Source organism: Podarcis liolepis (genome assembly GCF_965112155.1).
Source record: "Podarcis liolepis genome assembly, chromosome: 13".
NCBI classification, from domain to species: Eukaryota; Metazoa; Chordata; class Lepidosauria; order Squamata; family Lacertidae; genus Podarcis; species Podarcis liolepis.
In genome coordinates, this window is record NC_139573.1 from 13,263,654 (window position 1) to 13,284,175 (window position 20,522).

Here is a 20,522-nt window from a genome sequence, read left to right on the forward strand (position 1 = left end):
TGACCTAATGATAACAAATGCAGAGTTCATAGTCAGCAGAGGAAAAATCAGGTCTGGAATTGCTGAATATAGGGGCATCAGTGCAGTGAAAGAGGGCAGGTAGTGGAGATATGTAGGCAATAGTAGGCTCAGAGGGCATCTGCACACCCTACTTGATCTGGGGGTGAAATCTAGGGTCCTGGATTGGGCAGACCGAGGGAACAACTGCCCTGCCCTGTATTCATCCTTAGAGCAATTTGGGGAAAGGCCTAATATTTAATTGGTATTTTAAAAATTCTGATTAAAGTTGGGAGTGGACAGGGAAAGGAGACACACCATCTCCTTCCCACTTTTTGACTGACAGCAGAGGAGGGTTAAATCCTGTGGAGTGATTACCTGAAGAGGATTCTGGGTGCTCCCTTTAAGGGATGCATACAAATCCCTGAACTAAATATTATATCCAGTGACATAGACCCTTGATTTCTTCATCATTTTCTTCTTATTAGGTGTTCCCTATTGTTCAGCTCAGGCCTCAGCAAAATAATGTAACATTTGGGGGAAAAGATGCAACCCAACAAGCCAGCACTGGAGGCTAAGATAGAGAAGATCTCCACAGCCACCATGTATTTCCCCTTTGTGCTCATGTAGGAAGGAACAAAGGATAACCAAACACTACAAAAGACCAGCATGCTGAAAGTGATGAACTTGGCTTCGTTGAAACTGTCAGGTAATTTCCGGGCAATGAAGGCCACAGTGAAACTGACCATAGCTAGGAAGCCCATGTAGCCCAAGACACAGTAAAAGAAGGTCGCAGTCCCCTCATTGCACTCCAGTACAATTTCTTCAGCCACTGACTTCATGTCAATATTAGGGAATGGAGGAGAGATCACCAGCCATACAGTGCAGATGAGTGCTTGAATAAGGGAGCAGGAGAGGACAATAGAGTTTGCTAGTCCCTTCCCCACCCACTTCCTCATCCGGGATCCTGGTTTTGTGGCCATGAAAGCCAGAACCACAGTGATGGTTTTTGCTAGTACACAAGAAACAGCCACTGAGAAGATGATGCCAAAAGCAGTTTGTCGGAGGTGACACTTCACCTTGTCCGGATATCCAATGAACAGTAATGCGGAAAGGAAGCAAAACAAGAGGGAGATGAGCAGAGTGTAGGTGAGGTCCCGGTTGTTGGCTTTCACAACGGGAGTGTCCCTGTGCTTCACAAATATTTCCAGTACCAGTGCTGTAATGAAAGCAAAGGAAAGAGCAGAACAGGCTAAGCTGATGCCCAGAGGTTCTTCAAAGGACAAGAAGGTTGAACGTTTGGGAAGACATATAGTCTTATCTTTGTTTGGATACTTTTCATCTTCACATTCATAGCAGTCATTCATGTCTGTGAAAGAAAAACATGGTCCTTAATCCCAAAAATATGAGCAGCATCCCACTGCCGGTAAATACATAATTAAAATGATTTTAAAAGTGTACTAGGAGTTTCAAACAATAAAAACACAACTGATGGAACCGTTCCCTTCTCACGTATCCGATGTATAATACTGATTCAGGCAAAATGCAAGAGGTAGGACCACAAAGACCCTTCCTGATCTCCGGCTAGAAGCCAACACAAATTTTCCTACATTGCTCACATTTGCTCACATTTAGTTGCTCACATTTAGTTACTTCTTCATTAAGGAGTGATTGTGTAATTGAAACTTTGCAAATTTCTACATTTGAAGATTTAATCAACACCTTTCAACTCTTCTCTGGATTTATGTATTTCAAACTTCTCCAAACATTACAGCACAATTCTCTGAAGTTTAAGGGCATCAAAATACATGTTTAATGTTACCAAAAAGTAAATGCACATTCAAATATTATTTGTGAAGAAAAATATATATGCCTACACACATTTTGATAGAAAATGCATGATTAAGTACAGTGGTGCCTCGCAAGACGAAATTAATCCGTTCCACGAGTCTCTTCGTCTAGCGTTTTTTTCATCTTGCGAAGCAACCCTATTAGCGGCTTAGCGGCTTAGCGTTATTAAAGACTTAGCGGCTATTAAAGGCTTAGTGGCTATTAAAGGCTTAGCGGATTAGCGGCTAAAAGGCTATTAGCGGCTTAGAAAAAAGGGGGGGAATCGGAAAAAAATCGGAACACTCGCAAGACGTTTTCGTCTTGCAAAGCAAGCCCATAGGGAAAATCGTCTTGCGAAGCAGCTCAAAAACGGAAAACCCTTTTGTCTAGCGGGTTTTCTGTCCTGCGAGGCATTCATCTTGCGGGGCACCACTGTATGTAATCAATCAAACAAATCATGGGCAAAAATTTGTGAAAGTTACAGGGATTGAGTCAACTCTAGCCAAAGTGTCAAAACAGATTTCAAGATCTTCTGTAGAAGAACATATCACATTTAGGGAGAAAATCCATGCCAAGAATATGACATAATGCAAGCCTGGCAGAAATTAAGATGGCATAAAGCAGGGGTAGGCAAACTAAGGCCCGGGGGCTGGATGTGGCCCAATCGCCTTCTCAATCCGGCCCGCGGACAATCCGGGAATCATCGTGTTTTTACATGAGTAGAATGTGTTCTTTTATTTAAAACGCATCTCTGGGTTATTTGTGGGGCATAGGAATTCATTCATTATTATTTTTTTTCAAAATATAATCTATCCCCCCACATGGTCTGAGGGACAGAGGGGCAGCCCATGGCTGAAAAAGGCATAAAGTACACCAGATCCAAAATCCATTCAGGAGCATGGCTGCTGCTGGTTTAGTGAGCCAAAGCTTGTGAGAGAGAAAACAAGCTTTTAAAATAGTGTTTTATTGGCTTAATCTACGCTGGGTTTCCAGGTCAAGTGACCAAGCTGAATGGGCTTCATGCATTGTATTCTAATCCCCCCTCCCCGTTTCAACCCCTGTAATACTCCCCTTTTAAGGCTTACACCAGTTTAAGAAGCATATCACTCAGCAAAGCCTGCATGAGGGAGGTATAATGACAAATTTCCAGCTGTTACACAAACCTCCCGGCTCATCTGAAAATCCACTTTATACTAACCCTGTTCAACCTGGTGGATCTTGCTATAGGATTCTTCCTTAATAATAACATTCAACATCTACAACCACAAATTATCACACATATACTTTCCTTAGGTCTCTTTCAGCAAGATTTTTCAATATTTCATGAACTGTCAAAAGGAATCTTGATGAATGCATGTTATATATACTAAATTTCTTACCCTCCTGGTCAGAAATCTTCCCTTCTGGACATGGGATGCAATCGTAGCAGCAAAATGCTTCCCCCTCCTTCACTTTCCTGCAAAAACCAGGGGGGCAGCTTTCAGTACATACAGACTTAGGCTGTGTCTAGAACACAAATGAAAGAGAGAGATGTTTAAAATAAGTGGACTCAAAGAAAAGCTAAAAGGGGAAGTTAAGCTCTTCCTTAAAAGGGATTTGCAAAAGAACAACAACATTCATTTCAGGAATTCATTTAATAGGTTGTTTCAATTCCATTTTGACTCATTTTCTGGCATTTTCCTTTGACTCAATGTGCAAACTCCAATAAATTGGTGGTGATTTTTGTGTGTGTGTGTGTTTTTTTGCAGTTACTGTTGTGGATAGTACTGTTTTTAATATCCTCTATAGTCCTCTTTCTGCCAAAGTGGCATTAAAGGGTTGTGGTGGTGTCACTTAATGAAAATTAAACCTCAGAGTTATACACCTGTTATTCCAAACCTTGAAACATGGCATGCATAATCTGACTTGTGATGTCTACAAATGTAAAGCCTCAGTGTTACACACTTGCTATTGTGTGACCAAGCAGCGACAGCCCCAGTCCCCAGGGATCATAAGGAAGGAATAAAGACTCTGACATCATTATATGGAATTAAAATTAGGCCACAACTTTATTAAACTTCCAAATGTAGGAAGACCTTGGCTTAGACCTTGGGCATGTATCCCTCCCAGCCCCCCAGCTGGGGGAACTGGGGCACATCAGGGTAAATGGGATATGGGGGTGCTCTGCGAGATGTAAGTGTAGCAGGCAGCCAAGCCCATATCCCCACACGCAGGGTAGTTCACTGACGACCTTTCAATGTATGGCCAATGACACCCATATATAAAACCCCTTTAAGAGGGGGACCCTGGAATCGCCACTGCAGGGGTGTGACTCACCACTTCAGCCCCCCCGCCCCACCATATAGGGAAGAAAAGACTAAAGGATTCCACCCAAGGCCATAACCTCCAAAGTTGTGACTAATTGCTACAGGGAAGACAAAACCTGCCAATGCAGGAAAATTTATTCCCGGTCCTTCAACAGCAACCAGACATAGACTGCATCAGCACCCACTAAACAGGAAGAAAAAGTTAACCAGCAAACAATAAAACATTAAACTAAGGGAGGGTTGCGTGGGTGAAGCTCCTGAGCCGACTGGCTGGATACTGTCGGCTCCACCCCCTTATATATATAGGACTGGCCCCACCTCCCAGCAATGAAACTTGACTACTGAGGATGGGCATGAACCTCTAAAAATGAACACTGAGAGGCAGGCCAGTCCCTGTTTGCCAGTAAATTCCCTGGGAACTGTACCACCTCATGTGATCCCGCAAAAGGCACCCACAATGTAACATGTGAGTGCTCATTCTAAAACCTTAAAACATGGCATGCATAATCTGACTTGCGAGGTGTACAAATGTGTCAAAACTTTAAACCAATTTTGTAAAAAGAGCCACAGTGGCGAAAGTGCTGAAAATTGACATAAGGACCTTTTGAAACTGAAATACTGTATTTATATCTGCAATCTATAGGTCTTAACTAGGCAGTCAAAGACATTCCCTTGACAAAGGAACTAGTCCAGCAAACTTCCCGTTATGTATTCTCCCCTCACTGGTGCAGGACCCCAGAATTGTAATGTGAACCAGGTTTTCATCCAGACTGATCCTCCAAACGCATAACAATATATTTGATATCATCAAAATCTATTTAGGATTCACTTCTTCAAGTTGTCAGTTAACATATTCACTTTCAGTGTAACTAGAACCAGTATAGAGACTGTACATTTAGCTTATAACATTAATTCATAGCTTGTTTTAACTTTAATCCAATGTTATAAAGGCTGAAAAATGCACAATGAAATTATCTTTGTATGTTATGTTAAAGTGTTCGCATTAACAAATGGCTGATGTTTGCATCCTACCTGGTTAAACCAATGGTGCCATTTTATGGCTTCCTCATTGATGGTCAACATTTGCTGTGGAGGAGCCAGGGAATCCACCCCTCCTACCTTCACTCTCTGAAAGGATTGGTTGGAGAAAACAATCCAATTGGTAATATCAAATCCAGCCAATATCTCCCCATTCTGGTCCAAGGAAATCTTATCCCCAGCGCTGTTGTTAAATGAGATACCCTTCAGAAAATGATGGAGCTTGATAGAAAAAGAAAGAGAAAGTATCGATAAGGCTTCAATTCAGCAAGAGAAATACATGATGTTCACTTTCATGTCATGTTTCCAAATATCCACCTTGGAGGAAAGCAGTTTTCATCTATATATATATATATATATATAGATGGCTATATTGTATTATTATATTATATTATATTATATTATATTATATTATATTATATTAGCCAAGAATTTATCACATTTGGAAGTTCATTTCAAATACAGATTTTTATGATCTCCAGCAGCAAATGCACACACAGTGATTAAAAACTTTATTAACAGGAAAGTGGGTGCTCTGTTCATTTTGTTGTCTAAAATATATCACTTTGCTCTCTATAGACTTTATATGCTGTACTATTTGATATATTATACCTTTGATGCTCCTATGTGATATATTACACCTTTGATACTCCAACTTCAGAAGTCAATCAGCCCCATGCTCATCTGAGAGGATGGTATGAGTAGTTGAGGCAACAGGTTGAAGAAGGAATAGGGGTAAAGGCAAAATCTAGAAGTTGGCTATATCATACTTGGATGGAATTCATTTTCTTTTGTTCTCTTTCAGTATTTCTACTTTACGTTCCAACAGTTTAAAAGAAGAGATTTAAAAGATTTAAAATCAGAAGTAAAATGCAAGGAATGTGAACGTAAAATATGTGCCTTGCCTAAACAAAAATATTTTAAGCAGGTGCCTAAATGAATACAGTGAAGGTGTCTGTCTGATGTCAATAGGCAGGGACCTCTAGTAGGCTGAATCTTAAGCTAGAAGAGCATGTGGAGAAGTTCCCATTTGGCTTTAAATGCATTTCAAGAGAGATAAAGCATCTATGTGCATCTCATGGCCAAAGGGCAGTGAATAGAGGAAGTGGTTTGGGGGTACCTGGGAAAGATTTCAAGAGCATTGCTGCCCCACATTGCTGACCCCTTCTATGGTTGCATTGGAAAAGTTACAATTAGCAAAGGTATAAAACCAAAGACTGCTGACCCCTGCTGTGGTTGCATAGGGATAATGACAGTTAACCAAATGGACAGATAGAAAAGGCGAACAGAACAGGTTTTGAACCTCTTTGAGGAAGGGTGTGCAGCCCAGTACCTGCCACAGTGGCTGATTCGGAAGCTTCATTCCTCCCCTGATCATTACTGGTCTGTGTTTGCCTCGGGATGTAGACATGGCATGTAAAGCATGGGCCACAGCATAGACAGCATTGTAGATGTTGTAGCTGTGGCTGGTCATGCTCATTTCAAAGAAAGGACCAGGAAGTTTCTCCAGCTTCTCTTGCCCAGTGCAAATATCCCCCTTCACACTGCCAACAACTTGATTTGGAAATACACAGCCAAATGCCTGTTGCCAGAAGTCCAAAATGAAGCCATCTCCTTTCGGGTTGGAAGGGGTTTTGCTCTTGACAAACTGACGAAATCCTGGTGGATCATTAGAGTGAGTTGAGAATGAGAGAACCCCATGGAGTATTTCTGTATCCCATGTCCGTTGATAGACAAAAGAAGTGAGCTCCACCTGGGCTGTCATAATCCACACTTTACCTTTTGGTGTATTTGAACTTTGTTCCAGTTCTGATAGGTAAGGCAACCATCTAAAATATGCCAGAGCATATGATTCTCCATAAGCCAACACTACATTGGCTTTGCTATCGTTTATTCTGTCATGAATTTTTGCCCCCAGTTTAAACATATCATTCATTTCCGTGAGATAAGTAAGTTTGTCATTTCTTTCTATGAAGGCAAAACAGATGCCATTCTTCGAATAAAATGGAACCACCGTTTGCACAAATCTTTCTGCATTCTCATCATAGAATGTTAGGATCCCGATCCATATCCACCTGAAATGCAGAAGCAAAGACAGGATCCCCTTATACTGGTGGGTTTCCTTGGGCACCATCTGGTAGAAGAAAAGGCCTGGGGTTTTATCATTCATCACTGGAGCAGGGCCATATATAAGCTAAACGTAGTTGTGATAGTAGGAGAAAGAGACAGAAGCAGAAATAGCTTTTATTTTTTAGATTTATGTATTGAGAGCAACATTGGGGCAACTTCACACTGGGCCTTGTAATCCTCGCCATTTAGCCTGTGCATGCTATTTTTGCTAAGCCAAGTGACACTCACCTGCCTATCAGCTGTTATCATTTAGCAGTCAATGGCTAGGCCAAAGGGAACGTCTGAAGCAAAACAATACATGCTATCAAGACTTTATCTCTTAGCTTGGATAACCATGGATAAGCATGGTTATTTGAAATGTGCACATTAAATATTCAGTGCTTTTTTAAAAAGAAAAGTTTATGGGTACTGTCATTTTGACTCAGGAAAATCACCATTTTAAAGTTCAAATCAAGAACAATAAATACAGTAAATGGACAAAAGTACAAATATTCACAAAATATTTAGGCGTATGAGTACCCTCGCATCCACCCAGAAAAAAAGAACTGTATATATCCAAATTTATCTTGATATGCAAAGTTCCCATAAGTTGACAGAGGTATATATATATTACCTGTGGAACCTTATAGATATCCAAGATTGTTGCCACATGAAGGGAAGTTTGGGAGTCCAGTCCCCCAATGATGGCTATCAAGTTTTTCTTGATGTCACAGATGTAGTTGTGGACAAATGTTTCCAGTGTGGATATGAGCAACATTGTGGCATGAGAGGTCCATTTGGCATTGAAATAGCTGTCATAGATGCGGAAGCCTAAAGTGACATTGGGTAAGAGCTGAGGGTTTTTGTTGATCTCCTTCACTGCAAATTGCAAGGCCAGGATGTGCTGGTAGTTCTTAGGTACCACACTAAAAGAGAATTTCATTTTCTATCAGAAGAGTATGTAACACTTTGTAAAGTTATCATTTCTCAGTTCTATATAATCCTCATTAGTATTATTTATTACTGCAATTATTTAACTATTTTCTCAGTTGAGGAAACTATTGAACAGGTATCACTACAAGTCATCCTCCTTGCCTAGAATTGTAGAAAAGGGATGGACGTGAAATTCTATGGGTGTGGAATGCAGACTTCAAAATGTTCCTGGTCTACATTTTTAAGGCAGGCTTCATAATTTGTGTAGAAGTCCTGCCCTTATTTCATTGTCTTGGGACCTGGAAGCAAAAGTGATGCAGTTATTTCCACAACAATATTACATGTCTTCATATGATACCTGAATGTTTGATTTAGTGGGGAAAGTGGTACTACAATGCCTATTATTATTGATTGACACTGTTGATGGGAACAGATGGAGTCCAGAGCCACAGTTTAGCTACAGTTTTCCTATAACTAATGGCTCTGGGGTCCAAAGAAGGAATCAGAATATAGAAGAGAAATTATTCAGTTCTTACTTTAGCCCTTCAAACAATGTTGGTAGGGGTTTTTCAGCGAAGGGTACTGAACTGGAGACGATGATGTTTTGAGAGGCTATGCCACCAATGATGAGGTCTCCTTCCTGATGATACTGATGAAGTGGAGTATATGGATCATGGACATGGCATTTAAGAATTTGAGGTTTGCATATTACATGAGGAGGTAGAAACAGAAGTAAGACCAATAATGCCACCATCTTTAGTACAATTTCCCCCTATACTCTTAAGATCCCCCTAGTACTATGACAGCTTTTGAGAGTGAAGTAGTCTCATCTAATTGTCCTTTTAGTCTGCTCTTATGTCAGAAATCCAGACTGAAAACTGGAGAGAGAAAAGTGATGACACTGATGGATCCTTGCTGGTTTCTGATTCCTAAGTCTAGCTGTGATTGGTGGAGGTAATATATTTTTATCAGGCTTCTCCAACCTTGTATCCTTCAGATGTTTTGGACTACAATTCACAGCATTCAAAGCTGGCTAAAGGTGATGGGGTTGTGATCCAAAACTGTCCAAGGGCACCAGGCTTTGAAAGGCTCAATTATGGCACCTTTCACAGACTTTCTCAATTAGCTTTGATAGTGTTCTGTGCAAGTCCATGAGGTGGTTAGACAAGAGGGAACATTAATTACAGTTCTTTTGATAATTGAAGGCAGGATAGTCACTTGTGTGTCTTTCTTAACAGAAGTTTTAATTTCCTCTTAGCTGCATGCAGTTTTGGCTCACAATAATTAACTATAAGAAAGAAAATTCTGGAAAGACAACCCTTTGGTCTCAAGAGAGGGAGAAAATGAACATGTTTGATCACAGCACTGGTCTCTTGAAATTCTGACCTGGAAAGAAGAAACCTACGGAGAGGTTTCTTCCACTACTTACATTGCATGCAGTGTTCACATGAAAGTACAACAACTGCATTAGTTTGTCTCCTTGTTTTGCCAACGAATGGGAGAAAAACTCCAGTTTTTATGCTGGAGAAACTAAAATGAGGCATTTGTAATGTCTCCACCAACACGGAAACACATTTCTAATTCATTGGCAGTGCTCAATATTACCTCTTCTTGTGCCTCTTTTTTCTTATCTCATTTTGTCACTTCTTTCCTTGCCAAAATTTAAATGGTTGTGCCAGAAATACGTTTTTATTTTTTCCCTTTCTCTTTCTTTGCACTTTACAAACGAGAATACAATTTAATGGCAGACATACTTATTCTTGCACACCACCCTGATCTCTATGTGGTGTGAGAGTCCTGGGGCTTCATGTGTTCACCCAGCCTTTGTGATTCCTTTTGGAATGAGGCACAGCAGAGACGGTGGCGTTTTTAGGATATACGGTTTATTTCCACATATATACGACCTGTGCCTATGATGGATGTGTTCACAGCATTAGCACCCCTTAATGGTGTACTTTTTGTCATAGCTGTAGCCTTTGGATTCAAACAGATATCAAACATTGCTCTGTGCCTCTTTCTCCAGCTTTCTGCTTTATTTCCATGTCACATCGCTGCAAACTACCAACTCTAAACCCAGGCTTTGTACTTCCAACCAATTGAGAGAGGAGCCCCAACCATTTCATGTCTTTCATACAGCCTCCTTTCTTTTGTTCTCCTAATGGCCCATCACCCAGGCAATCATCTCAACACAGGGAGGTACCCTCGCTTAAATTTTATATATTTTAATACTTGCTGGATCCAGGGGATTTTACATGCAGCCTACTTCTCATTGTCCCAGCCCAAATTCATAACAGTGTATAAAATGATACAATATTAAAAGCTAAAATACACAAGACCAAGACCAAGAAATAGCAGAATATAAGCTGTTCAAGTCCAATGAATGATTGTATACCATTAGAAAGAGTAATATTTGATGGTAGAAGATCCTTGTATAGGAATTTTATTTCATTAGATGTATTCTAATGTGACTCCAACTCTCCTAGTGGGATCCTACTACCATGCATGAAGGTGTAAATGTGGAGTTCATTGGAATCTCCCGACCTTCTTCATTAAACAGTGCTAGGTCCTTCATAAACCTTATACTACTTGGGGTTTTTATGTGCTGTTTAAGGGATAGCCACCGACTTATACTAAAAATCTCCACTGGAGTGGGGCAGGATGTATATTAACACAGCCACATGCAGAAAAATAAGATGGGATTAGACAGGGTAAAACTGTTCATCTCTAGTGTGGAAAAGTTGTGGGAAAGAGCATCAGGGCAGAATAGTACAGTGCTGAAGCCTAAGGGTTAAATCCTGTGGGGTGGTAGACTGGGTGCTTCTTTTCAGGGATACATGCAAATTGCTTTGCTAGATATTATAACCAGTGACACAGATTTTTGATTTCTTCAGGATTTTCTTCTTATTAAGTGTTCCCTACTGTTCAGCTCAGGCCTCAGCAAAATAATGTAACATTTTGGGGAAAAGATGCAACCCAACAAACCAGCACTGGAGGCTAAGATAGAGAAGATCTCCACAGCCACCATGTATTTCCCCTTTGTGCTCATGTAGGAAGGAACAAAGGATAACCAAACACTGCAAAAAACCAACATGCTAAAAATGATGAACTTGGCTTCATTGAAACTGTCAGGTAATTTCCGGGCAAGGAAAGCCACAGTGAAACTGACCAAAGATAGGAAGCCCATGTAGCCCAAGACACAGTAAAAGAAGGTCACAGTCCCCTCATTGCACTCCAGTACAATTTCTTCAGCCACTGACTTCATGTCAGCATTAGGGAATGGAGGAGAGATCACCAGCCACAGAGTGCAGATGAGTGCTTGGATAAGGGAGCAGGAGAGGAGAATAGAGTTTGCCAGTCCTTTCCCCACCCATTTCCTCATCATGGATCCTGGCTTTGTGGCCATGAAAGCCAGAACCACCGTGATGGTTTTTGCCAACACACAAGAAACAGCCACTGAGAAGATGATGCCAAAAGCAGTTTGTCGGAGGAGACACGTCACCTTGTCAGGATATCCAATGAACAGTAATGCAGAAAGGAAGCAAAGCAAGAGGGAGATGAGCAGAGTGTAGGTGAGGTCCCGGCTGTTGGCTTTCACAATAGGAGTGTCCCTGTGCTTCACAAATATTTCCAGTACCAGTGCTGTAATGAAAGCAAAGGAAAGAGCAGAACAGGCTAAGCTGAGGCCCAGAGGTTCTTCAAAGGACAAGAAACTTCTACTCTTGGGAATACATATATTCCTATTTTTGTTCGGATACTTTTCATATTCACATTCATAGCAGTCATTCATGTCTGAGAAAGAAAAACATGGTGTTTAATCCAAAAAAATATGACCAACATGCCACTACTCTTCCTCTATTTTTTTTTTTTATTTCAAAATTTTGGACTAGTTTTTAAAAATTAAAGTAGGACCTTGATAATACATAATTAAAATGATTTACAGAGTGTTCAAGGAGTTCCAAACAATAATATTAAAAATGATAGACCCATGCCCATTTCACCTATCCAATGTAGAATACTGACAAAAAGCACGAGGGCCACACGACACTTCTTGATCTACAGCTAGAAGCCAACTCAAATTTTTCTGTCACTGTTCTATTATTCATTCATTCAATTTATACACCCCGTTGTGAAGGTCTCACAATAAGATCAACCAACGGCCTGGTTAAGAAGGCATTCCATAGATGGGGAGCCACTGCAGAGAAGGCCCATTCTCATGTAGCCACCCTCCGGACCTCTTGAGGAGGAGATGCACGAAAGACGGCCTCAGAAGATGATCTCAGGGACCGGGTAGGTTCATATGAGAAGAGGCAGTCCTTGAGGTATTGCGGTCCTGAGTCATTTAAGGCTTTATAGGTCAAAACCAGCACTTTGAATTGGGCCCGGACACTAATTGGTAGCAGTTGGTCCAGGATTGGTGTTGTCAGGGGTTCAGGAGCAGAGGCGAGGGCAAGGGAGGAAACAGAGAGCGAGGGGGAGGAGTCCGAAGAAAAGATGAGTGATGACGACGACCCGAGATCTCCGAGTCTTTCCAGTGAATCAGAAGATTCACAGAAAGGAGCGCCAGTGGCCCGAGCAAGGGGGGAGCCTAGGGGGACACCCCAGGAAGAAGGGTCCAGAGGGGGTTCAGAGGGCAGCAGTTGGAAATCGGGGCCAGCGTCACCAACAGAGCGCAGTGGAGAGGAAGGGCGCCAGGTATCGAGCTCTGGCAGCTCGCAGCAGGGGGGAGGGCATGAGTCAGGAGTGGCCACACCTCCATCGGGGAGCGAAGAAACGGTCAAGCGGAAAGTGGAAGGTTGGGCGCGCGCGCCAAGTTCAAATGCACAGGAAGGCGTCGCAGTAAGCAGCCCGGAAAGGGAGCCAGGTCCTAAAGCCCGACGCAAGGAGACAGAAGGGTCCGGGGGGTCAGCGTCAGAAGAGTCCAGGAAGGAAGAGACCACAGGGGGCAGAGGGACCCAGAGAAGAACAGTCAGGCGGAAAAGGTGGAGTAAGGCTAGGGTATTAAGTTGGTGTACAGGGGGCGGAGACTCAGACGGAGCTTCGCCGGTCTAGCTTATAAGACGTAGAGCTGCACGCGGCAGCTTGAAAATGGAAACTGTAACTCAATAAAGACTTTTATAAAGTGAACGTTGGCTAGCGTGATCCTCTGTGAGCTAGGATCTGGGAGCAGCTCTGACAGTAAGCTCCGTCCCCGAGTTGTGGGCATCTAAAGCCTCGCGGAGAGGAGAGAAGGCTGGTGCCTACTAGCGAGCTCACGAACGGCAGACAAGATGACGGCCGAACAGCAGATAGTGGATCTCAGAGAAGCAGTGAAACAACTGAATGCCGAGATACTTGCATCCAGGAAGAGAGAGGAGGACGCAGCTGCCGCCTACAGGGATCTCCAAGTCAGGTTGGAAATGCTTACGAAGCAAGGGCAACTGACACCCAGACCGGAGGGGATTGGGTTGGGGAGACGAGCAGGCGGTCTAGTCTCTCACTTCGATGGGAATTTACAACAGTACCCCAACTTTAGAGCAGATGTAAAGTGTGCACTACAACTGCCGGACAAGGACTTTAGAGATGAGCAAGAGAAGGTGGGGTTTATCATGTCCCATTTGCATGGAGATGCTAAAGCATGGCTGCGCAATTTGTGGAGAGATAAGGATCCGGCGCTCCAAAATGCGGATGCCTTTATTAAAGCGATGGATGGGTGCTTTTTATCAAGCATAGACGTGGATCTTGCCCGGAAGGAGGTACATGGACTGAAGCAGGGGAGGGCCAGTGTAAGGCAGTATCATGCCCGCTTTTTTGCATTGGTCAGTGCCCTGGAATGGGACAGAGATTCGGCTCCAGTCAGAGACCTGTTTTGGGAAGGATTGAACGGCGCGGTTAAAGACGAAATTGCGAGGGGGGAGAGGCCCCGGAGCACGCAGGAGATCGTTCAGAGGGCGCTGGCGGTTGGGGTGCGTCTGGAAGAACGTCCATGGAGCAGGGACGAAGGGCGTGGAGGGCGCGAACCAGCCAGAGGCTACTCCTTCGTTCCCAGAGAAGCAGCGCGTGCGCAATCCACGCCTCCGCCAGGAGGAGGAGCGGAACCTATGGAGGTTGGAGGTGCAAGGGCTCAGTCAGCAACCAGAGCCCTAGCACCGGGAGCAGTGAAAGCGAAGCCTCCTAGAGGGAACCGGAAGTGCTACATCTGCGACAATCCCCAGCACATGGCGAAAGAGTGTCCCCAGAGGCTCCACAAGCACACTGCAGCCTCAGCAATGGTAACTGCAGCGACGCAGCAAGGAGAACCACAGCAGGGAAACGACGGAGTCTGGCTGGAGACAGAGGCACTGGGGCCCAGCCAGACGTGTCAGTGAAGCAGTCCCCAGAGATTTTGCAGCCCACAGACCCCCTCCCGCCCAAACCAGTAGTGCGGCTCACCGCATCGCTCCAGCTACCCAATGGACTCACAATGGACGTGCCAATCACCATTGACTCAGGAAGCAATGCGGACTTTATAGGGCAAGACTTTGTCGACCGGCACGCTATACAGTTGCTGCCTGCCACACTGCCCCTGCAGGTCGTCACGGTGGATGGCAGGGAGCTGCTCGGGGGGCAAGTGGTGAAGCAAACGCCACCAATGGTGATGCGACTTGGGAATCACAGGGAAGTCATCAGCTTCAATGTCACTCAACTATCGGACACGCCTATTGTATTGGGCATGAGTTGGCTGGACAAGCACAGCCCGACGCTGGCTTGGTACCAGAGGCAGCTGACCTTCGGCTCTTCCTATTGTGCTGAACACTGCATCCTGCCCCGGCAGGAAGGAGAGGAAGAGGAGTCACAGCTGCAGCTAGGGACGCTGCAAGCAGTTCCCCACAAGTACGCAGAATTTTTGGAGGTTTTCTGCGAGAAGGAGGCGGACAAGCTACCCCCCCACAGACCATACGACTGCAAGATTGACCTCCTGCCAGGGGCGGCGTTGCCAAAAGGGAAGCTGTATTCCATGTCTGAGGACGAACTACAGGAACTCAAAGAGTTCATAGATCACAATTTGGAGCGCGGTTTCATCCGAGAGTCCAAGGCAGTGGGGGGTAGTCCGGTATTCTTTGTCAAGAAGAAAGACACGCCCCAAAAAAGGCTCGTAGTGGACTATCGGACCTTGAACGCGGTGACCAAGCCATCGGACTTCCCCATGCCCAGGATCGACGACCTCCTCGCGACGGTGCGCAAAGGACGCGTCTTCACCAAGTTGGACCTGCGAGGGGCGTACAACCTCATTCGCATGCGGGAAGGCGATGAATGGAAGACAGCCATGTTCACGCCCCTGGGCACCTACGAATACAGAGTTATGCCTTTTGGATTGCAAAATGGCTCCCACTGTTTTCAAGCTTTCATGCATCACGTGCTGGCGGGGCTCCTCTACAAGAAGTGTGTCTGTTTCCTGGATGACATACTCGTCTTTTCTGACTCGCAGCAGGATCATGACAGAGACGTCAAGGAAGTGCTGAGTAGACTGCAGCAGCATAGGCTCTACGCCAAGCTGGAAAAATGCCAGTTCGACGTGTCGGAGGTGGACTTCCTGGGCTACAGGTTGTCCGACAAGGGGCTCGCCATGGACAGCGCCAAGGTTCGCGCGGTTTTGGACTGGAAAAGTCCGCGCAACCGGAAGGAGGTCCAGCGGTTTGTCGGCTTTGCGAACTTCTATCGCAAGTTTATCAAGGGGTTTGCGATGCAGACGGCGGCCATCACAGACACGCTCAGCTCCAAGAAGAAGAAGTTCATCTGGACGGAGCAGGCGGAGCAGTCCTTTCAGGCACTCAAGCGTCACTTCGCGTCGGAGGAGCAGCTACTACACGTCAACCCCAGCAGACCGATGAGGGTGGAGACGGACGCTTCGGACAGAGCCGTGGGAGCAGTTCTGTTGCAGCAAGACCCGCAGGGGGCTTGGAGACCGGGAGCGTTCTACTCCAGGAAGCTCACCAAGTCAGAACAGAACTACACCATCTGGGACAGGGAGTTGTTGGCCATTCATGCAGCCTTCAAGGCGTGGAGGCACTTCCTGATCGGAGCCAAGCACACGGTGCAGGTCCGCACGGACCACAAGAATCTGGAGCACTGGCGCACGGCGCGGTTCCTGAACCAGAGGCAGATACGTTGGGCAGAGTTCTTTGCGGACTTCGACTTCCGTATAGAGTATGTCCCGGGGGGCACCAACATCATGGCGGACGCCCTCTCCCGTAAACCGCAATACCTCGAGGAGGCGACGCCAGCGGCGGCCATGCACATCTTCGCACCGACAGCGTGGGCGTGCGCTTCGGCGACTGTTGACCTGGAGGCAGTACGACGTGCGTTGCAGGACGACTCCTTCGCGCGAGCCAAGATGGCAGAGGCGCACAGGGGCACGGCGGTGACCGGCGAGTTCCAGGTTCACGATGGATTACTCCTCCGTTAAGGGGCCATCTACGTGCCGGGGGACGATCTTCGCGCCAAGGTACTGCAGCAGTTGCACGACGCGCCCACTGCCGGGCACTTTGGCACAGAGAAGACAATAGAATTAGTCGCTAGAGACTTCTGGTGGCCCAGAATGAGAGGGGAAGTCGCGGACTACGTGGCGAGGTGCGACACCTGCCAGAGGGCCAAACCAGTACACAGACCGCCGGCGGGACTGCTGGAACCGCTGCAAACCCCGTTCGAACCATGGGAGAGAGTGGCCCTGGACTTTGTCACGGATCTGCCCAGCTCGAGGGGCAAGACGGCAGTGCTAGTGGTGGTGGACTTGTTCTCCAAGATGGCACATTTCATTCCGTGTGCGAAGGTGGCCACGGCGGAACAAACCGCCAAACTGTTCATAGATCACGTGTTCAAGGTTCACGGTCTGCCGCGGTCTATACTGTCCGACTGGGGGCGGCAGTTCATCTCGAACTTCTGGCAGAAGCTGATGGGCTTCCTGAACGTCAAGATCAACCTGGCTTCAGCTAGACACCCGCAGACCAACGGACAAGCGGAGCGGGTCAATGCCATCATGCAGCAGTACCTGAGATGTTATGCGAATCAACAGCCTGCGACGTGGGTGGATTACCTGCCTCTCGCCGAGTTCGCCTACAACAACACGAAGCACGTGTCCAGGGCGGTGACGCCGTTCTTCGCCAACAACGGAAGGCACCCCAGAACCTTCCCGGGACTGGAAAGAATGGGGGAGGGGGAGCCGCAGACAGCAGACGCGTTCGCGTCGGAGTTGCAGGAGGTCCACGATCAGCTTCGGCGGCACCTGGAGCTGGCTAAACACGCATACAAGGTACAAGCGGACAAACACAGGAGGGTTGGCGAAGAGATCCATGTGGGAGACTGGGTCTGGTTGGCAGCCCACACAGTGCCGGCCAGGTCGTTAGCGAAGAAGAAACTAGGGCATAAACAACTGGGGCCCTACCAAGTCGAAGAGCAGGTCAACCCGGTGGCTTTCAGGCTGACGCTTCCGGAGGGCTCCAGGATGCATCCGGTGTTCCACAGATCGGTGCTCACTCCCTACAAGACACCTCACAGATTTCAGGAACCAGGAACGGCGCCGAGTCCGCTCCGAGAGGGAACCGAGCAAGGGGGAGTGCCACAGGAGGAGCCCATCAATGAGGTCACAGAGATTTTGGACTCTAGATGGGGAGAAGAGGGAGTAGAATACCTTCTCGCCAAGGAGGGCACCCCGGCCAGTGCCAACAGCTGGGTGCCGGGCTACGCTTTGGAGGAACCTCTGCTCAAAGACGAGTTTCATGCCCTCTTCCCACACAGGCCCATGCCAGCAGACTTTTTCGACGATTGGCTTTTCACACCGACGCTTTCAGCCAGCACGTTCCAGGGGTTCGACTCGGACGAGGAACCGACACTGGACACACGTTCCCCGGAGGGGTCACCCTCGGGATCTGCCTCAGAACCCTCGTATTGGTGGGACGATAGACCAGAGGAACAGTGGCGCAGGAAGTGGCTGGAGGTTCCAGGTCGAGCGACGGACCCGGGAACGACTGAGGCGGAGACGGACGTGGACATGTACGGGGAGGATTTTGGGTTCGAGCACGGAGGCACAGAGATGGAAGCGGAGGTGACCGTTGTCGACGAGTGCAGGGAGGAAGAACCGGAAGTTTTCAGTTGGAGGCCCGCCAAGGGAAGCGAACTGTATCCGGCATTCGTCCCCATGACACTGCAGCACCCAGCTCCCACACCGGAAGGAGGGGAGGGGGGAAGGGGGGGCTTCGAGGGGGGATGGATGTCAGAGGTTCAGAAGCAGAGGCGAGGGCAAGGGAGGAAACAGAGAGCGAGGGGGAGGAGTCCGAAGAAAAGATGAGTGATGACGACGACCCGAGATCTCCGAGTCTTTCCAGTGAATCAGAAGATTCACAGAAAGGAGCGCCAGTGGCCTGAGCAAGGGGGGAGCCTAGGGGGACACCCCAGGAAGAAGGGTCCAGAGGGGGTTCAGAGGGCAGCAGTTGGAAATCGGGACCAGCGTCACCAACAGAGCGCAGTGGAGAGGAAGGGTGCCAGGTATCGAGCTCTGGCAGCTCGCAGCAGGGGGGAGGGCATGAGTCAGGAGTGGCCACACCTCCATCGGGGAGCGAAGAAACGGTCAAGCGGAAAGTGGAAGGTTGGGCGCGCGCGCCAAGTTCAAATGCACAGGAAGGCGTCGCAGTAAGCAGCCCGGAAAGGGAGCCAGGTCCTAAAGCCCGACGCAAGGAGACAGAAGGGTCCGGGGGGTCAGCGTCAGAAGAGTCCAGGAAAGAAGAGACCACGGGGGGCAGAGGGACCCAGAGAAGAACGGTCAGGTGGAAAAGGTGGAGTAAGGCTAGGGTATTAAGTTGGTGTACAAGGGGCGGAGACTCAGACGGAGCTTCGCCGGTCTAGCTTATAAGACGTAGAGCTGCAGGCGGCAGCTTGAAAATGGAAACTGTAACTCAATAAAGACTTTTATAAAGTGAACGCTGGCTAGCGTGATCCTCTGTGAGCTAGGATCTGGGAGCAGCTCTGACAGGTGTAATATGGTCAAACCGTCTTGCTCTAGTGAGCAACCTGGCCGCTGAATTCTGCACTAGCTGAAGTTTTTGAACCGTCTTCAGAGACAGTCCTACATATAACACATTGCAGTAATTTAACCTTGAAGTTACCAGAGCATAGACAACAGTAGTTAGGGTATCCCAGTCCAGATAGGAGCATAGCTGGGTCACCAGCTGAAGCTGATGGAAGGCACTCTGGGCTACTGAAGCCACCTGAGCCCTGAGCGACAGCAAAGGATCCAGGAGTACCCCTATGCTACGAATCTGCTCCTTCAGAGGAAGTATAACCCCATCAGGAGCAGGTGATCTCCCAGCCATCTTGTCTAGGGAACCACCCACTAACAGTGCCTCAGTCTTATCTGGATTGAACTTCAGTTTGTTGGCTCTCATCCAGTCCATTACCAAGGCAAGGCACTGGTCCAGCACTTCCACTGCCTCATCTGCAGATGCAAAGGAGAAATAGAGCTGAGTGTCATCAGCATACTGCTGACAACGTACTCCGAACCTCCGAATAACCCCACCCAGCGGTTTCGTATAGATGTTAAACAACATGACAGATAGGATTGAGCCCTGCGGAACCCCACATTGAAGGTTCCACGGGGCTGAAAAGCATCCCCCAAGTAACACCCTCTGGGAACGACCATCCAAGAAGGACTGGAACCACCTCAAAGCGGTGCCACCCAACCCTAGTTCGGAGAGTCGCTCCACAAGGATACAATGGTTGATGGTATTGAAAGCTGCTGAGAGGTTGAGAAGAATGAACAGGGACATGTTTCCCTTGTCTCTCTCTTGACAGAGGTCATCATAAAGCAGTTTCTGTGCCATAACCAGGCCTAAACCCCAATTGAAATGGATCCAGAAGATCAGTTTCTTCCAAAACCACATGGATCTGGTCTGTGACCACTCGCTTCAGAACCTTGCCCACACTTGGTAGTTGCTCACACTTAGTAAAGGTAAAGGTAAAGGTACCCCTGCCCATACGGGCCAGTCGTGACCGACTCTGGGGTTGCGCGCCCATCTCCAGGTCACGTGGCCAGTGTGATGAAGCTGCTCTGGCGAGCCTGCACCAGCGCAGCACACGGAAACGCCATTTACCTTCCCGCTATAAAGCGGTACCTATTTATCTACTTGCACTTAAGAGTGCTTTCGAACTGCTAGGTGGGCAGGAGCTGGGACCGAGCGACGGGAGCTCACTCCGCCGCGGGGATTCGAACCGCCGACCATACGATCGGCAAGTCCTAGGCGCTGATGTTTTACCCACAGCGCCACCCGCTCACTCTTACTTACTCCTTAATTAAGGAATGAT

At 47.0% G+C, this 20,522-nt stretch overlaps 2 protein-coding genes across 2 annotated transcripts in view; both read right to left on the reverse strand.

Annotated features, from left to right (window-relative positions):
- Positions 1-467: 467 nt before the first annotated feature.
- LOC310691555 (vomeronasal type-2 receptor 26-like) lies at positions 468-8,967 on the reverse strand (the record flags this gene model as incomplete). The annotated part of the gene is made up of 6 exons (XM_083471417.1): positions 468-1,366; positions 3,207-3,333; positions 5,253-5,393; positions 6,505-7,305; positions 7,915-8,206; positions 8,750-8,967. The coding sequence occupies 6 exons, from the start codon at positions 8,965-8,967 to the stop codon at positions 468-470; spliced, it is 2,478 nt and encodes an 825-aa protein (XP_083327543.1).
- A 2,133-nt stretch (positions 8,968-11,100) lies between these two features.
- LOC310691556 (vomeronasal type-2 receptor 26-like) overlaps positions 11,101-20,522 on the reverse strand; it is a gene marked incomplete at its 3' end in the record, with an annotated part of 29,723 nt that continues 20,301 nt past the window's right edge. The window contains exon 6 of the mRNA XM_083471418.1: positions 11,101-12,002. Coding sequence (XP_083327544.1) covers positions 11,101-12,002 — 902 coding nt within the window. The remainder of the gene's footprint in view (positions 12,003-20,522) is intronic.